General features: G+C 48.0%; 1 protein-coding gene across 2 annotated transcripts; it reads right to left on the reverse strand.

Moving 5' to 3' along the window:
* Positions 1-3,018: 3,018 nt before the first annotated feature.
* Positions 3,019-6,743, reverse strand: CUNH1orf210 (chromosome unknown C1orf210 homolog). Of its 2 annotated transcripts, none has more exons than XM_029569496.1 (3): positions 6,538-6,743; positions 3,966-4,081; positions 3,019-3,829 (listed from the first exon to the last, which is right to left on the reverse strand). In XM_029569496.1, the coding sequence occupies exons 2-3, from the start codon at positions 4,000-4,002 to the stop codon at positions 3,507-3,509; spliced, it is 360 nt and encodes a 119-aa protein (XP_029425356.1). In that variant the 5' UTR covers positions 4,003-4,081; positions 6,538-6,743; the 3' UTR covers positions 3,019-3,506. The 2 variants fall into 2 exon arrangements, with proteins under 2 accessions (XP_029425356.1, XP_008843564.1); XM_008845342.3 differs by lacking the exon at positions 6,538-6,743 and adding an exon at positions 6,445-6,507.
* Positions 6,744-12,584: the final 5,841 nt, after the last annotated feature.

The raw sequence follows: 12,584 nt of genomic DNA on the forward strand, positions 1-12,584 counted from the left end.
GGAGTGGTCCCCGCTCCTCCCTCAGCATCTCTCTCAGTGCTCCATCTGGTGATCTTCCAGGCCCTCCTCTGGGGACAACCCCTGAGATGTGGTCCCCGCTCCTCCCTCAGCATCTCTCTCAGTGCTCCATCTGGTGATCTTAGCCATTCCAGCGCTCCGAGACCACAAACCCAAATCCCCAGGCTGAATGGCTCTCCGGTGAGCCCTTTGTCCTGGTTCTTCTGGAAATCCTAGTGCTGAATTGCCATTCCCCAACCTGCTTTCCTTCATTGTACCTCTCCACTGGGCAAAACCTGGGCAGCTCCCCATACCCAGAGTCAACAAGTTGTCTACTCTGCCTCCGCTGAATTGCCATTCCCCAACCTGCTTTCCTTCACTGTACCTCTCCACTGGGCAAGAAACCTGGGCAGCTCCCCATACCCAGAGTCAACAAGTTGTCTACTCTGCCTCCTTCCTGTTTCTGGAGTCTCTGTGCCACACCTGTGCTGCAGCGTAGGTCTCATCACCTTGCTCTTTCCCTCTACTCCTCAGATCTGCAGCCACAATGGCTTTCTAAAATTTTTAATCATTATTAGTGAGGGTGGGTATGGGCAGGGTGGCTTCCTGGGTCATGAAGATGGTCCCTTGTCTGGGAATGATTTGGAATAATCAGTCACACACACCCCCCAATCCTATGTGTGCTTCAGGACTCTGCCCTTCAAACCCCCCAAGTCTTGGCTAATTAGTGGTTAATTCTTGAACCAGGTTGAAACAGAGTGCCTTACCTGATTGCTGTTGGGAGTCACATGGAAAGTCACATCAACGTCCACCACCAGCCACAGAGATGGGACCACCTGCTTCCTGCCTCTGAAGTCAGCTGTTTCTTTGACTCTATACAAAAGTCAAGGTTTTTCCCCAAATTCTTTTCTACTGCTTGCAATTACAGAAGTTTAACTCAAGTTTCTCCCACCTTAAAGTAGCCTCCCTTGTTCAATCTTCCTTCAGCAACTATGGCCCCATCCTTCCTCTCCCCTTCCCTAAGATTCTTAGTAAAGTCTTCTTCTACGTTTGTGTCCACTCACTCACCTCCAGGCTCTCACTCCTCAGCCCAGTCATTCAACAAATGCAAGTGTCCCTTGGAACCTAGTGTCACAGGGGATAGGTTCTGGAACCCTTCACAACCCAAATTCACAGATGCTCAACCCTCTTCTATGAAATGGCGTAATATGTGTACATAGCCTGTGCAATATTCTCCTGTGTGCTTCAGATCACCTCTGAAGCACTTCTAACTCCTAATACGATCCCTGCCTGCCATTCCACTTCACGCACTCAGCACAGTACTTGGTGTGTGGCAAATTCAAAGTTCAATTCCTTGGATCTCCATGGAAACTTTTGCCAAATATTTTCAACCCATGCTTGGCTGAATCTGTGGAGGCAGAACCCTTGGATTCGAAGACCGTGTGTATTTAGAATCACCACTTTGTGTGAAAATCCGAGTGTACCAGTAAGACACAGCCTGGGGCCTCTGAGAGCTCACAGTCTAGCTGTTGAGACAGGGACAGTGAGGGGCAGGTGCTAAGTGTCATAAAGATTAAAATAATGCTGGGAGAGAGGGAGTTTCTGAGGGAGCCATTTTTCCTTTTTTCTAAAATGTGTATGAGTGTTTTGCCTGTTTGTATACAAGTGCACATGCATACAAACATGTGGAGGCCAGAAGGTGTTAGATTCCCAGTTACAGGGATGGTTGTTAGCAGCCATGCAGGTACTAGAGAAATCAAACCCAGGTCTTCTGCAAGAGCAACCACTTAACCACTCAGCCATCTCTCCAGCCTAGGGTCATTTTTCTTCAGGGTAAAGTGCAGTGATCTAGTAAATAACTCTCCACACCCATATACATGCAAGCAATCCTAATTAGGTTCAATGGGTTATAAAAAAAAAAAGTGTTGGGCATGGTGGAGCACGCTAATCCCAGCATTCAGGAGGTAGAGAGAGGCCAACCTGGTCTACACAGTAAGTTTCAGGCCAACCAGGGTTACATAGTGAGATCTTGTCTCAAAAAGAAGGAAGGTGACATATTGTGAAGAAGAATTCCAGAGGTAGTGGAAGGGGGGTGAGAGGCCTGGGGAACACGAATAAGACCAAAATGCATTATATACGTGTATGAAATTGTCAAGGAATAAATTAAAATTTTTATGCTTTTGACTTTGTGTATAAGTTCAAGTGTGCCATAGCAGGCTTGTGGAAGTCGAAGGACAACCTGCAGGAATCAGTTTTCTCCTTTTACCATGTGGGACTGAATTCAGGTTGTCAGGCTTAGCAGCAAGCCCCCTTACCCTCTGATCCATTTTACCAGCCCTTTTAAGATCAGACATGGTGGTGCACATCTTTAATCCCAACACTTGGGAGGCAGAAGCAGGTGAATCTCTGTGAATTTGAAGCCTGCCTAGTCTCCATAGCAAATTCCGGGTCAGCCAGGGCTATGTAGTAAGACTTTCAATTTTTTAAATATTGTATTTATTATTTTTATGTGTATGAGTGTATTGCCCGATGTAAGTGCACCTGTGTCATGCAATATCCTCAGAGATCAGAAGAAGGTGTCAGATCCCTTGGATCCCTGGAGTTACAGATGGTTGTTAGCCACCATGTGGGTGCTGGGAACCAAACCCAAGTCCTCTGCAAGAACAACCAGTACTCTTAACCACTGAACCATTTCTCCAGCCCACTGTCAAAAATTTTTTAAGTATTTTAGCTGGATGTGGAGGCACATGCTTTAATCCCCACACTTGGGAAGCAGAGGTGGGTGAATCTCTGAGATCAAGGCCAGCCTGGTCTCCATATTGAGTTCCAGGCCAGCTGTGGCTACAGTGAGACTCTGTCTCAAAAAGACAAAAAAACAAAAAGTATTTTAATAAAATAAAATAATCTGTGACAAGGGAGAGCTCATAGAAGGTACCCTGGAGGACAGATGGTCTGGTCTTTCAGCTATGAGTGATGTATTCAAATTCAAAGGAAATATAAAACCAGTAATGACTTCTTATGTTAATCCAAAATGAAAATAGATTTATTAATTCATGTGAAAAACATAATATATTACAACCAGATTACACACTTCATTGGTAAGAAAAACATTGTCTCTCCTGCTGGGGCACATGTGAAATCCTGAGGCCTGTGGACTGGGGTTGTCATCACTGAGAAAGGACAGGGCAGCCCAGGCAGGGGGAACAAATACCATAAGCATTTAGTTATGTATAGAGGACAGTGGGGGTAGCAGAGAAAGGAAAGCAAGCCACCTGATCACAGGGGCCTTTTCTCCAAATTCATTCCTTGTCAGGCTTTATCTTGGGACTGCAGGAGCCACTGAGAGTTATTGAGCAAAAGAGGGTCACTGTCACTCTGGTGACTAGTGTTAAAAAAGACTCCTGGTCAACCTTTAAGCACCAGACACCTGTGTCTCTGAGGCTTAAAGTACTGTTGTCTTTAAACTGTCAGGCATGGAAGGAAGGGCGGGTGGTGTCCAAAGATGGGGCTCACAGGGAAAAGTGGTCCCTGCTTCCTGCTGTCTCCATCTCACCAGCCCCAGGCTGAATGTAATTGTCCTCGATGAAACCATCATCATCCTCATCTTCACCCACCTGCGGACGGTTCCCACCCCCTGTTCCCGGCAATGGGCGATGTTGATAGCTGGCTCGATAACGGTGACAGAGGTGACATTTGGCAACAAGTGCGATGAGTAGGGAGAGGACCACCGCCCCCAGCACGACCCCTACTAGCACAGGCCATGCCCGGCCCCCAGTGCTCAGAACAGGGACCTCAGCTGATATGGTGGTGAATTCTGGGGGCTCCCCCTCAGCTGCAGAGAAAGGGACAGATTAACAAGAGGTTCCCAGAAGAGGCTCCCTGGGGAAACCAAGAACAGTGCAGGCAAAGCCCTTCCCCAGCTGAGGGGACCCCCTCCATCCCAGCCACCTGCCCCCTCCGTCACTCACTTTGGTTTACCTCACTCATGGAAAGGTCTGATGACATCAGTGAGCCTTGGACTCTGCCAGAAAAAGCCCTGGCTCCAGGGACACCCCAGACTCCAAGAAGCCCTAGGGTACAAGTCCTAGAAAATGCAGAAGTGTAGGGATCAGGGTCTGAAAGTATACCTCCCACACCACACTCACAGCCATGTTAGGATTCTGTACAGATGTTGGGGACTGGACCATTGCCCACACCACCACTCCACAGAAGAAAACAGAAACTGCTGTGCATTTTTCCAAGGGACAGTTACAGAACTCAGCTCTAGAAGCTGCTAAAACAATAAATCTCAGGGGCTGGAGAGACTGCTCAGCAGTTAAGAGCACTGACTGCACTTGCAGAGGACCCAGGTTCGATTTACAGCACCCACATGGCAGCTACAAACCGTCCTTAACTCCAGTTCCAGGGGAATCCGAAGCCCTCTTCTGACCTCCGCGGCATTGCACGACACAGGAGCACTCACATACATGCAGGCAATACACTCATACACACAAAAATAATAATAATAAAAAAGAAAGGTTTGCCTTTAAGAAAAAAGAAAAAAATAACCAATAAATTCTTAGAGGCAGGTGGATCTTTATGAGTTCGAGGCCAGCCTGGTCTACATAGTGAGTTCCAGGACAGCTGGGGCTACAAGGAGACCCTGTCTCAAAAAAAAAAAAAAAGACAAACAGCAAATTCTAATGTTCTTAGTGATTTAGATTTAGGTACCAGCAGTGTACTCATAAAATCCCATCATACAGGCATAAACACTGTCCCCACCTTGTAGATGAGGGCTCCCCAGGCCCCCAAAAGCTAAAATGGTTCAACCAAAGTACCAGAATTTGAACTCAGGTCTCTGACACTAGAGCCCAATCTAGCATGCTGCTTGGCAAACTGACAGGAGACAGGGCAAAGGCAGTTCAACAGCAACTGTTTGGAGCTACCCAGATTGCAAACAGAGCACATGAACAGAAGGTTGTTCCCAGACACAGCCTGGACAGCCCTGCCTCTGGGAGCCACAGCTACCACATATCCACCCTCAGTCCTTCCAGAAGTCCCTGTCCTCTATCCACTCTGCCACCCTAGGGGGCTCATACCAACGTGCTATCCCAGAGGACCACCTGAGTTGGAAATGATCCTTTTGAGGGTCCTGGCACTCGGAGCTGGGAAACCCTGGGGGAATTCCAGGGGAAACACTCAGGGAATCACCTGAGTGATTATGTGTATAAGTTTAGGCTTGGGCACCCCTGAAGGAGGAGCACCTGAGTTAAACGTATGTGGCGAAGCACACCTGATGGGGCACGACTAGAAAAGGAAGGGGAGGAGGGCAGCTGGGGCTGGGTAGTATCTGCAGGAGGATGGTCAGAATCAGGAGTCCCTAGGCACACTGGCCAGACCAGGGAGGTACCCAAAGCACCCAGCGCAGGGGAGTACTCAGCCACTCTCCTTAGTGCAGGCGTGGGAACGTTGCCTTCACTCAAGCTTCCCTAGCCCCTCCTCTAAATATCTCCAATGATACAGCCGTCCTCCCTACCCCTGCCAGGACCATGTCCCTCTAGCCACAGTCCCCAGGTGCAATCTCCTAACTGATGTTTAATGACCTCCAGTTCACCCCAGAGTGAATTCTGTCCCTATCACCTAGGGAAAACTCCAGAACTCCCCATTTATGAGGCCTAGCCTGTTCTTGGGGGCCTGGAAAGCCAACATGGGGCCTTAAGGCCAAACTCTTCTCCCTTCCACAGGGCCCTGCCCCATGCTCAGACAGATGGACAGACACACACACCAGACTCACCCACCCATCAGCTTTCCATCCCTCAGGGCCAAATCAGCCCTTCCTGCTGGTGAGGTTTCTCCAGGGTCCGAAGGTGACCTCGGCCTCATGTTGCCCAGTCAGCATCCAGTCAGAACTGGCCATTACCAGCTACAAAGCTCCCAGAAGCAGAGGGCTGGGGTGACTGTTGTGTGCCAGAGGTGGAGGGTGCAGGCTAGTAAGGTGGGGGTTGGGGGGTGACTGTATGGGGGAAGGGAAGCCTCAGAAAGGAGAGATACAAGTTCGTTCATTCATTCATTCATTTGCATTGCGAGCATTCTTTGGTAACCATCTGTGAACCTCTCTCCAGGCACTGAGTCCGCAACAAAAGAGCTTGTGCTGCAATGAATTCAATCTGACTTTTCTAAGATTTTACTCCTCCTACTCCTTTCCTTCCCTGTAAATTCTTTCCAAACACACACACACACAGTCACCTTCCAAACGCCTCTGAACCCGGAGCCCACACTGGCCTGCCCATCCCCCTCCAACTGTCACTTCACTACCCACAGCACAATAACACACACACCTTCTGATCTCACAGACATACACACCCTCAACTGGACCTGGTTTCTCTGCTGCACCCAGCAGCCCTTGTGAACCCGAAGAGAGCCGGGTACCCTCCCACACCCCACAATGTCTTCCCCCTCTGCTCCCACCTTCAGGCACTGTGCACAGTCGGTGGAGGTGGCTTCCGGCTGGGCCAGCTGAACCTGGACGGGTGGGAGGGCCAAAGCTACAACTTGACTCACCTGGAGAGGCCGTGGAGTGGGCGGGGCGGAAGTACAGGTGAAGGAGTGCTGGGTGGCACCTGGAACTGGCAGCTCCCTCAGCAGGGAAAACTCATCCTACATTTCCCCTAGTCTTGAGGAGAGCCCCCAATACTGAACGTTGGTGCAGCTGGGGGTGCAGAAGGGATCCAGCTAGTCCTGGAAGGGACAGACCTCAGCAGGCAGCTGCTTGGACTGGTAGCCCTGATAAACAAACGGATTTCAAGTGCTGGGTACAAAGTCCAAAGCTGAAGCTGGGAGTTTTACTGGCCTATGAATTCAAGCAGTGAACCAGATGGAACTTGCCAGGGGAGGGAGATTCTTCTCAGACAGAACCAGGGTAACCAAGCGTGTTCCAGACTTCCCTGCAATGTGCAAGTGTATGTCTGTGTGTGTGTGTCCACACTCGAATACATGGACAGGGGGTCCAAACCTCGAAGTTCCCATGCCCCTCACTTCTCCTCTCTTTTTCCCTTTACCTTGCTTCTCATCACTAGGACTGGTGTCTCCTTCAAGATGCAGCTCAGGAGTCACCCCATCCCCAACCCCCAGAGCCTCAATCCCAGCCAACCCCGCCTGGGGCACTCTCGGCATCACAGTTTCTAAGGATCTTGGGCTTATTCCTGCCTGGGCTGCCTCACACATCAACCCGGGCTCTTTCCTAGGGTAGAAGACAGTCTCTGGGGTTCCTAGCACCCAGCACAGTGCCAAAGGCTGGACAGGCTCAGTAGAGGAAGGAAGGATTGCCTATGCCAGGGTAGCTGGGGCATGGGTGCACCAGGATCCACAGGACCAACAGGATACAGCTGGACAGAGGGGCTGCCAAGGGGAGTTGCAAAGTGGGTATTAAAGAAAAGGGTTAGAGATGTCCTCAAGCTAATGACAAAGGCTTAAACTGGAAGGGAGGAAAGATGAGGGGAGATTAATCTGTAACAAGCTACAGGCTCACAAGAGCAAATGTCTGCTTTCCCTTCTTGAATGTGCTTTAAGACATGGAGTGCCAGATATCCTGCTTGCAGCCCTGGCTAGTCCAGAGGGAATGGCTGCTTCTCCCTGAGGACAGCTCAGCTTGTCTGTCCCAAAGCATTCCCCACTAGGGGTAATCTACCCCCCTAGTTGGTATAGGTTCAATGTAAATAGCCCAGGTCTGCCAGCCTACTTCAAAATTTCATTATAAAGTACTGTGGCTTTTAGATCAGACAGACTTTTTTTTTTCCCCAAGTGCTACCTAACCTTGCTAAGGGGCCATAGAGCTGTGGCAGCCTGTCCCAGGAAAAGTCCTTTTTGGCTATATCTATAATGAGTCAGTAAACTCTTTTCTTATCAAGATCCCTTGGTCTCAAGAGTTTTGTTTAGTGGTGGAGCAGTGCTGGAAAGTAGAAGTCATCATGCAGACCTGCAGTGTCTTAGGATGGAGTCCCAGTTCAGCAACAATAGCCCTTCCCCACACCACCCTGCACTTTCCCATTCTGTGCTGTGCTCTAGCCGTACACACCCCTTGTCTACCTACAGACCCCACGGTGCTCTCTCCTCCCAGGCTTTGCATGCTGTGGTTCCTGCTTTCTGACTTGGACCTCCAACCTCTGCCCCACATCTCCAGCTTTCCCCTCAAGAGTTATTCCTCATGCTCCTCACCTCTTGAGTCACAGCTCTCCAAGCTTGTTAGACCCACCTTCCCAGTCACTCCCTAATCTGGGTGATGCACCTCCCTCTCTCTTTACTGTCCTCCCCTCCCCATAGCTCTGACTATACACAACACTGTAATTTTCTTTTGGGTATCCCATGAGCTGTGAGTTGTAGATGTGAGTCTGCATCTGCCTTGTTACCCTATCCCCCATATCTGTAATAATAACTAAGAATATTTCTGAAATAAATTGAGCTGGGACTTGAGAGGTGAGGAGCCTGGGGGAAATGATTCACTAGGAGGAAGATGGAGATGTGAGCAGGGACCGAGGTGCTGGTTGGGGGAAAGAGGGGTCCCGTGAAAAAGGGAAAACAATGCAGAACCTGGGAAGAGAAATGAACAAGAAGAAAGCAATTGTTGTCCTAGGGGGGACAACAAGGCACCAGGGAAAGTGGGTTTACTTTACCTTCGAAAACAAGGAAATCGGTTACTGACACCAGCTGAGGCTGAACACCTACCACGTCCCAGGCACTGCATTTGTTTTTAAATGGAGATTTCCACACAACATAACCTCACGCTCATACCATGAAATCACCGTTAGCTATTTTCAAGCCTGTAATGCTACAGCATTTGGCATTCGTAATGCTGTGCTGCTCTTACTTCACTTCTAAAATACTTTCTCACACCAAGGATGTCCTTACCCGATAGTCACTCGTGTCCCCTGCATCCAGACCCTATGGTCTGCCTATTCTGGATTTTTTCCCATAAATATAATCATATCTGTGCTACCTTTTTTAAAAATTGAAATTTTGTGATTTTCATACAATATAATTTGATGGTGTATAGATCCCCTCCCCTACCTGGACCTCCCCTCACTCCCCCCACCTAATTTAATGTACTCTCTTTTATGTATAATATAGTCTATAGAATCTGATTGTGTCCTCAAATGTCCTTCAGTGTGGGTTCATCCACTGGGTCCCTATAAGACATTGTCTTTCTCCCTCCTAGGAGCCGTCAATTACCAAAAGTTCCTTAGTTTGTGTTGGAACTCCTTACCCACTTCCCTGTGTCTATGTGGGAATTTTTGTCTGGCATGAGCTTGCGTGGGACTTGTGCATGCTGTCACCATTGCTGAGAGTTCATATGAGTAACTGATCGGCTGTCTGGAAGACTGTTTCCTTGTGGTCATCTGTTTCCTCGGGCTCTTACAATCTTTCTGCTTCCTCTTCCACAATGTTCCTTGGGTTTGGGGAAGCAGAGGTTTGAAATAGGTGTCCTATTCATGGATAAGCACTCTGCAGCCTCTTGTTCTCTTCATATTGACCAACTGTGGGTTTCTGTGTTAATCACCATCTGTTGCATAAGGAAACTTCTCTAGTGAGAGGTGAGAGATGCGTGTGTAGAGGCTGCATTGAAGATGTGTCACTTAGGGCTAAGTGTCAGTCAGAGACACTTATTCTCTACATTTGACCAGATCTACAACTCTATAATAGTCTCCATCTGTTGCAAAAAGAAGCTTCTTTGATGAGATGTGGAAAGCATACTTGTCAGCCTCTCTCCAGCAGCCTCAGCAAGACAGGGCCAAGGTCCAAGGAGAGCCAATGGGAACCGAATGGGCTGGTTCTTACTAACTAGCAGAGAAGGCTTGAGCTTTCCTTTTTTTTTTTGTTTTTTTGTTTTTTTGTTTTTTTAAATACAGGGTCTTACTGTGTAGCCCTGGCTGACCTGGAACTCACTATGTAAACCAGGCTGACCCTGAACTCACAGATATCTGCTTGCCTCTGCCTTATTTTATGTGTATGAGTGTTTTGCCTGCATGTATGTAAGTACACCACATGTGTGCAATGCCCACAGAGATCAGAAAAGGGTATCAGATCCCCTGGCACTGGAGTTATTGGTAGTTGTGAGTCACCATCAGGGTGCTGGAAACCAAACCTGGGTCCTTTGCAAGAACAGCCAGTGCTCTTAACCATCTCTCCAGGCCACTTCAACCAAAAGTTCTGATGCAGTACAACCTTCTGTGGACATCCTGGAAACCGTGTGGTAGGCTCTGTGCAAGTTGCTACCATAAAGCTTTCATATTAGTGGGGAGGATAGATAACATACAAGTAAAGAAATAAGATTATTTCAGACAATGGAGAGTGCTACGAGAAAAGTAAAATAGCTTTATTCACTGGTTTCCTGTGAGCATGGCAAGAGGCTGCTACTGTCGACTAGATCAGAAAAAGAGGGCACCTAGTGTTAGTTTCTGCTCTATTGCTATGATCACAATACCTGACAGAAGCACCAAGGGATAAAAGACCACAGTTTCAGATGGTTTCAATCCATCATAGCAGGAAAGGCCTGGCCAAGTAGCTCAGTTCATAGCAGTGGGAGCGTGTGGTGGAGGCTGTTCACATCACAGTGGACCAAGAAGCAGGAAGCAAGATAGGAAGTGGGCAGGCTAACAAGAGGTCCTGCCCCAGTACCAGACCTCTTCCAGATAAATCCCACCTTCCAAACTTGAGACTCTCTCCAAATCATACCACCAGCTGAGGACCAAGCATTCAAAACACAAGCCTATGAGAAATGTTTCACATTCAAATTATAGTATTCCTCTCCTGGCCTGAAAAGGCTTATGACCATCTCATAATGTGAAATGCATTTAGTCCAACTTCAAGTGTTCCCACAGTCTATAGAGACTCAAAGTAATCTCTTAGCTGTGAGTTCCTGTGATCTAAAAGTCAAAGCTATAAACTTCTAGTATACAATTGTACAGAGTAAACATTCCCATTCCAAAAGAGAGGTATGAGGGCATAGAAAAGATAGACGGGACCAAATCAAGACCAAAACCCAGCAAGGCAAAGATCAAATCCTATAGCTCCATGTCCAGCATCCAGGGACACAGTCTCATGATGTGAGCTTCAATAGGCCTGGACAGTACTGCCCCTATGACTTTGCTGTTTACAGTTACCCTCCCTCCCTCCCTCCATTTGGTGCCTGCCACTCACCTCAAGAGACAACCACATTCCCAGCATCTCTGACATCCTGGGAACTCTACTGCAACTTGGGACTCACTCTCACAGTTTCATGGATAGCCTGCAGGGGCTCCAACCCTACTTCACATTGCCTGGCTTACCTGGTTTCACAGGATTTTCTCTGACTCTTTATGGAAGTCTCCATGGCTCTGTAGCTCAGCATTACACATGAGATGGCAGATTCTGCTGCCAGCTTAGCAGCAGCCAGGACCCACTGAACCTCAGCTGCAGCAGATGCCTGGGCAGCCAAACCTAGAACAACACATCTTTGTTTGTTTGTTGTTTGTTTCTGAGACGAGGTCTCCCTGTAGCCCCAGATGACCTGGAACTCACTAAGTAGGCCAGGCTGGCCTTGATCTCACAGAGATCTACCTGCCTCTGCCTCCTGAGATCAGAGATTAAAGACATGAGCCACCAAGCCTGGCTGAAAAACACATCCTTGAGTGGACCATCACAGTAGAGCACATGGTGGCACCCTCTTGTCAAAGGAAAGTCTTTCAAATGAGTTTGTTTTCTGTCAAAGATCAAATTTTTAAAAAATATTTGATTTATTTTGAGAATTTCATACAATGTAGTTTGATCATATTCAGATCCTCTCCCCTATCTCCACCCCTACCCTACTACCCCCTGTCCAATTTCATGTCCTATTTTTTGTTTTCAAGGCCTATAGAGTCTAATTTGTGCCCCCAATGTTCTGTGTGTGTCCATCGCCTGGAGCTTGGTCAATTTACCCAGTGTCACACCCTTAAAAAAAATGACTCTCCCTTTCCCAGCAGTTATCAGTTTCCAACAGTTCCTCAACTAAGGTTCTGAAACACCCCCTCCCAACCCCCACCAACTCTATGCTAAGATTTTGTCTGGCCTGAGGTTGAGTAGGTCTTGTGCATGCTGTCACAATTGCTGTGAGTTCATATAAGTAACTGCCCTACCGTCTGGAAAAGTTTCCTTGTGATCATCTACCTCTGCCTCTTACAATCTTTCTGCACTGATTCCCGAACCCTAGGAGGAGAAGGAATGACACAGGTGAGCTGAGTACACCACAGTCTTGTTCTCTGCAGGGTGACCAGTTGTGGGTCTTTGTGTTGGTCAACATCTGCTGCAAAAAGGAGCATCTCTGATGAGAGCTGAGAGAGTTAATCTACCATGAAGCCTTAGGTAAGTAGTGTCTATTAATTCCTGAAATGTCCTCAAGGCCCCTTTTTGTCTCAGTGCAAAGTTCATGGCTTCTCTTTCATGGTGCGATTCTCCTTAATAACTACAGTGTCTTTGTCCACAACTTTAAATGAGCTCCTTTTCTGGCCAAAGTACATGTTTTTCACTTTTTTTCCTCTCTGCTGTTTACTCCCAGGTCTCACTGTAAACCTGACTAAAAACAGTCAGCAATAACC

The sequence above is a fragment of the Nannospalax galili genome, unplaced genomic scaffold (assembly GCF_000622305.1).
Source record: "Nannospalax galili isolate Female #2095 unplaced genomic scaffold, S.galili_v1.0 scaffold1402, whole genome shotgun sequence".
NCBI classification, from domain to species: Eukaryota; Metazoa; Chordata; class Mammalia; order Rodentia; family Spalacidae; genus Nannospalax; species Nannospalax galili.